Source organism: Barbus barbus (assembly GCF_936440315.1).
Source record: "Barbus barbus genome assembly, chromosome: 39".
NCBI classification, from domain to species: domain Eukaryota; kingdom Metazoa; phylum Chordata; class Actinopteri; order Cypriniformes; family Cyprinidae; genus Barbus; species Barbus barbus.
In genome coordinates this window covers 13,718,414-13,724,726 of record NC_136717.1, presented here as the reverse complement: position 1 = coordinate 13,724,726, position 6,313 = coordinate 13,718,414, and the positions used below count along the sequence as shown (strand labels likewise).

Below are 6,313 nucleotides of genomic sequence, written 5' to 3'. Positions count from 1 at the left end.
AAGGTTTGAAAGGAATTCTTGAGAGATTTTAAATGTATGCTGCATTAAATTAAGTTGAGGTCCGTCCTGTGCGTCACTGCCATAATAAGATATACACATCAGTTATTTAACTAATAGGCTGTCTGAATTCAATATGGAATGGAGAGCGCGCGAACATCATACAGATGTTATGGTTACTCCTCCTGCGAACGCGAATTCTGATGATGCTATCAGATTAGTCAAATTTTGCGGGACAAAATGGTCCTTTGTCAGTAGTTAATGCAGGAAACACCGCTTTACAATAATGTTTAAAAACTGCGTACCAACCCTTGTGATCACTGGTGAGTCACCATCGAGAGTCTTTATTTACTTTCTTCCTATGTGGACAGTAGGCTACGTCATCTTCTTGATAAAAGCGCTGGGTTATATATAAGAGGTCAAGCGTGCGGATTAGTGAGTGGGGGCCACACGCAGGGACGCATCTCCTTCTAAGAACAAGAACATCTCGGCTGTAAGAAGAGGGTTAACCGCATTTTAACTCATTCCTTTTGCAGTGTGTGTTTTTTTCACGCATTAGATTTCATTATAATTTAATACATTAAATGTTTACTAAAATACAGTTTCGATTACAGTTTCGATTCGGGGTTTTAGCAATACTACCTGGTGCCGGTTGGGATGTGCGGCGCAAATTCTGATTTGGGAAACGAAGGTTGGCGATTGATCATTACAGTTCCTCCAAAGATTTTTAACCTCTGATTGCTATCAAAACTGTACTGTAGACTTTACTGATGAAAAACGAGTCGAAACTCATAAAACTGAGTAGCCTATAAATCAGAAAATATATTAAAATCAAAATGTAATAGGCTATAGCTAGGCTTAGCCGCGTTTATGACGCAAAGACGAAGAAAAAGTTCAACACTAAAAAATAAGGTAGGCCTACACATTGGTGCGGTATCCTTTCAAAAGTAGCTACACATTTGTACTTGATTTACCCTTAAATGGTGAATAGTAGTATTTTAAAGGTACATAGCATATTAGTACCTAAAGTTTATGGCTTATGCTTAGTTTTATACCTTTTTTTCTGAGAGTTAAGTTGTTCATCTGATTTGTAAGAAATTCCACTTTATCATAAATGCACAAACCTCTCAATAATGTAGCTTCTGTATGGATATGTGTCAGGGGAAGGGAGTGTGAATCAGCTGGGCGGTGTGTTTCTGAACGGCCGTCCTCTGCCCGTCTATAAACGGAGACTGATGATTGAGCTCGCGAACGAGGGCGTGAGACCATGCGAGATCTCCAGAATACTGAAGGTATTGAGTAAAATTCCCACTTTACCAGGTGTTTCTGCGAATATCAGCATGTTGGATTAACCGTGTGCTCTGTGCAGGTCTCCAACGGCTGCGTCAGTAAGATTTTGGGCAGGTTTCAGCGCACAGGGTTCATTGGTCCTAAAGCAACGGGAGGCAGCAGACCCAGACTCCTGACTCCTGACGTTATCTCCATCATTGCGCAGCACAAGCGGCAGAACCCCGCTCTGTTCGCCTGGGAGATCCGGCAAAAACTGGCGACAGATCGAGTCTGCAGAGGAGATAAAATCCCCAGTGTAGGTTAAAACTTGATTGAGTTTGGTTGATTTTTCTTTACTAGGTCAATAATACATATTAAAAAGTTTAACATCAAAAGCTGCTGTTTATTCAAATATGTAAACGTAATTTTGAAAGACACATGCCATCAAATTAAAAGGATAGTTCACCCCAAAATTAAAATTTTGTATCATTTATTTACCCTTTATGTCAGCCCGATCTTGCATGACTTTCTTTCTTCAGCATGAATGATTACAGAAATTCTATATTGGGGTGAACTATTTCTTAAAAAGGATGATAAATTAAAATTTGTGGACAATTTACTAACCTTTAGGCCATTTAAGATGTAGATAAGTTTGTTTGCTGCATTGGAACAGATTTTGAGAAATTGATCATTACATCACTTGCTCACCAATGGATCCTCTGCAGTGAATGAGTGACATCAGAATAAGAGTCCAAAAACAAAGGTTAAAACATATTATGAATTTGGTTATTAAAAACACATGACATTTCAATTCACAAGACGGTAAATGATGGACTGAAGACTTGAGGACTGAAGCTTAGACTCTCATTCTGACGGCACCCATTCACTGCAGAAGATCTGCTGGTGAGCAAGATATGTAATGATAAATTTCTCCAAATCTGTTCTTATGAAGAAACAAACTCATCTATATCTTGGATGACCTGAGGGTGGGCTTTTCAGCAGTTTTTTTTTATTCTAATATTTATTTATTTTTTTAAACTATGCCTTTAAACACACAAGTCTTGCCTACAAAATATTGAACATTTTGGCTCAGGAAAAAAATGTTTGTATGACTCGTTAATCAATTATGTCATTAGGTGTCTTCCATAAACCGGATTCTTAAGAAGATTCATCTAGATGTGGACATGATGAGCAGTGCATATCCAGATGTAAGCCACAGTTACACAGGTAATCTGTTTCATTCACACTTCAAATGAATACAGGCGAAATGTGGCATGTTCTGATCATCTGTTTAGTAAAGAATAATGACAAGTAATGTCCTACCTGTGTTCATCCTACTTGAAGGCCTTGAAACAAATTTGTCTACTAACCTTCCCACTTTTTCTTCCTGTCACCCTAGAGGAACAAGTGGATAAGCAGAGGAGTTTACAGACAACAGCTCAGGCAAATCAGCAACAAATAAATAGAAACCAGCGAGGCACCTCTCATCGCAGCAGAACAGCTTTCACCACAGATCAGAGCGAGAGGTTAGAGAAAGGTGATCATTTCAGTCTCTCACTGTCTGCTCAAAGTCACCTATACTGAGACACATTATAACATCTCCCCTTCTGATTTCTGGCCATTCAGAGTTCATCCGTGGACTTTATCCAGACCTTCTGACCAGAGAAAAGCTGTCTGAGGAGACAAACCTTCCACAGAACACTATAAAGGCAATTCAGACTTAAAACTTAAGCTAACAAATGCTTTTGTTCCTCGAAAGTGAACATCTGTCATATGAAATAGAGTCTTCCAGAGTTGGCTTACATATATTTAAAGGGGCTTGCGTTAGATGTTTGACTTGATCTTGATCCTCCATCTGAAGGTTTGGTTCTCCAATCGCAGAGCAAGGATGAGGAGAGAACAAAAGGAAGAACTAAGTGACTGTGGATCATTGGGTAAGTGCTGATGTCTTGTTTTCATTGTAGAAGTACATAGTTTGCATTTTAAACGGTGTCTCTTTCTCAGGTGTAAATAGGCCGGGGTTTCTGGGAAGTAGGAACGCTTTGATTTCATTCTCAGCAACATCTGGCAGCTCATTGGACAGTTACTTGGCTCATCATCACACACAATCCGCTTTTCCACTGGCCCATCACAGAGACAAAAACACTTTTCCATTGGCTCATTTGAACTCAAATGCAGCGTCAACATGTCCATTGGATCACACAGAGAGTTTGATGCCACTGTGCCACCATGGCAATGAGGAATCAGCTTACCAATTGGTTCCCTTTCACACAGATGAAAGGATCTTAATGGCTAATCATTCACAGTGGGCTTCTCATCAATCTCTGATCGGACAGAATGTTTCAATAGAACACTGATGAACATTGATGTTGTGGACAGTAGAGGGCAGTAAAGGAAAGTAAGAGCGACACTTGTTGTGGAATGTGTTTTTTTTTTTTGTTTTTTTTTCTGGGTAGTTTTCTTGCTAAAGCCTATTAAAAATGAATCATGTACTTTATAGTTTGGTTTGGTATACATTTTTTGACCAGATTTTCTGACTCATTCAAATAAAAATAATTTGTCAAATCAATGGAAATAGATAATAAACAGCTTAAAAACACAAACAACAAAACCTACACTGAAAAAAACTTTTTTCACTTTTTGTATAATAAAATAATTAAATATTCTTAAAACAGTAAATAATTAAACTGTTGTTTTTTTTTATATGCAGTTGCACTTTATTTTACAGTACATGTACTTACAAGTTTTGGTAATACAAGGTAGCTACATGGAGTAGGGTTAAGTTTAGGGGTAGGTTCAGGGTTAGTACCAGTTATTACCTAGTTATTGGAATTACTATTATAAGTACATAGTATGTACATGCGGAACAGGACTGTAAAATAAAGTACCTGTTATGTTTCTTTAACACAAATTTTTATTTAAGTAAACATTATTTGAAGTTTAATATTATTCTGCTTCTAAACCCAATCTGTCTTGTTTCAATGTTTTATACTGTAGATATCTTACACGCTCAGAAAATAAGGTACAAAAGCTGTCACTGGGGCGGTACCTTTTCAAAAAATGCACCTCTCAACTATAAGCGTCCATATTGGTACCTTAAAGGTATCTACTGTAAGTGTACATATTAGTACCTAGAAGTGTACCTTTTGGAAAAGAACCACCCCAGTGACAGCATTTGTACCTTTTTTTGTGTAGCTGAACAAATGCTCATTAAGAATATTTCATTGTAGAAATATGTCAGGGCCCCTTTATTCTATATTTAGCAGCAAAATCAGTTCAGCTTACAAAATTAGGAAATAGGTGTTTTTCAGAGTACACAAAAAAAAATTAAAGTCCTAGTGGACAGTTTGTAGTACATTCGCCAAGAGCCCTGCGATCCAGTTTTCTTTGGCTGTCTCTGCCTTTGAGGCCATTGGCACTAGTAGCTACACTGACTTACATAATGTCTTATATACGAAATACTTAGTACTTTAGCGCACACTCTTTCTTTCTCTCTTTCTCAGACCACAGTTCATCTGGTAAGAAATCTCTCCTGTGAGCATTGGCCTAAACTCACATACTTTTACACGGTGAATGAACAAGATCAACACTTGGACACAAATCAGAATGCTTCAAGCACTACCAGGGAGTCTGGACAACGCTGACAAACATGCAGGGGTCAAACTCACAGGCTTATTTCTAATATAAATGCAATTAATCTAAAGATGTAAGTGTTTTTATTTTCAAAAATTAGGAAGATCAAACACATAAACCCTTAGGAAAACTATAAGATTCCCTAAGTACATGCAGTAGAAACCTCTATAAAGGAAATATGCACCATTCATGAACAATATGCTCAGAAATAAATAAAAGATTGAAGAGAGTTATTATACGGGCAGTTAACAAACCACTGAAGCAAAGAAATGACTCCAAATGATTACTCTCAGAGAGAGTTTCGAGTGGAAATGTGGGTTTCTCTTGATTTAAACACAAAACCTCTGTGTTTTACTGTACATTGGAGTCCTATAGAAGATTAGACGTCTTGTGTCTGTTCCAGTGGTTTTCAACTCTTGTCCTCTGGGATCCCGCAACAGCATAATTTGTTCCAGCCTTGAACTAATACATCTGATTCAACAATAATCAGCCGCCGCTGGATTAATTGAATCAGGTGTATTAGTTTAACCTCGCATGGCGGCAAAAATCCATCATGGAGCTGAAACAGCTTATTCATGAAAGCTCTCCTGACTTTCATCCATGATTGCTTCAACATACTGTCTGTCTGCTCCCGTTTGACTCAAATAACTGCTGCATAAATTCAGTTCGCTTTTTCAACAGTTCGAACTTTGACCTTTGACCCCTGCTGATTTAACTGCCCTGAAGGAAATGGGAAACTATTGGTTTGGGTCTGCGTGACCTTTTTTCCTCACATGTCCTTTTGTATCGCCCATAGAGTAGGTTGTATTCGTCAGCTATGGTTCGCCTGAACACAACCTGCTGAAAGCAAATCGACACACACACACACACACACACACACACACGCTTGGTGGGTTAAAACATCAGATCTGAGCAAATGGAAACCATTAGGCCATGGAAAGTAACATTAGAATATCAAATCGTCAGCCATTTCTCATTTAATAGCAGTGTTATTTTAATATTATTTATACAGTATTATAGTATTTCTTTTGTTAATCTTTTGTAAGTCGCCTTGGAGAAAAGCATCTGCTAAATGCATAAATGCACATTTATTCATATTACTTATTAGTTATTTATTAATATTATTACATTTATTATTTATTAACATCTGCAAAATGCATAAATGTATTAATATTTTTAATTTGTCTTTTCTTATGTAAAATTAAATTTTTAGTCATTTTTGTTATATGCTTTTGTTATTTTCATTACTTTAGCTTTATTTTTCATTTTAGTACTTCAACTTATTTCAGTTAGTTGCCAAAGCACTTTTTTTAATCTAATAAGTTTATCAAATATTTATATTAGCTTTACTTCAATAATCAAAAACAATTTTAATAGTTTTAGTTAACTGGTGAGTAGGAATTGCAATATTACA

The 6,313-nt window shown here is 36.9% G+C and overlaps 1 protein-coding gene across 1 annotated transcript; it reads left to right on the top strand.

Annotated features, from left to right (window-relative positions):
* Nucleotides 1-283: 283 nt before the first annotated feature.
* LOC306858998 (paired box protein Pax-4-like) lies at nt 284-2,990 on the top strand (the record flags this gene model as incomplete). Its single annotated transcript, XM_079399813.1, has 6 exons — nt 284-320; nt 1,159-1,289; nt 1,367-1,582; nt 2,403-2,493; nt 2,666-2,803; nt 2,893-2,990. The coding sequence occupies 6 exons, from the start codon at nt 284-286 to the stop codon at nt 2,988-2,990; spliced, it is 711 nt and encodes a 236-aa protein (XP_079255939.1).
* Nucleotides 2,991-6,313: the final 3,323 nt, after the last annotated feature.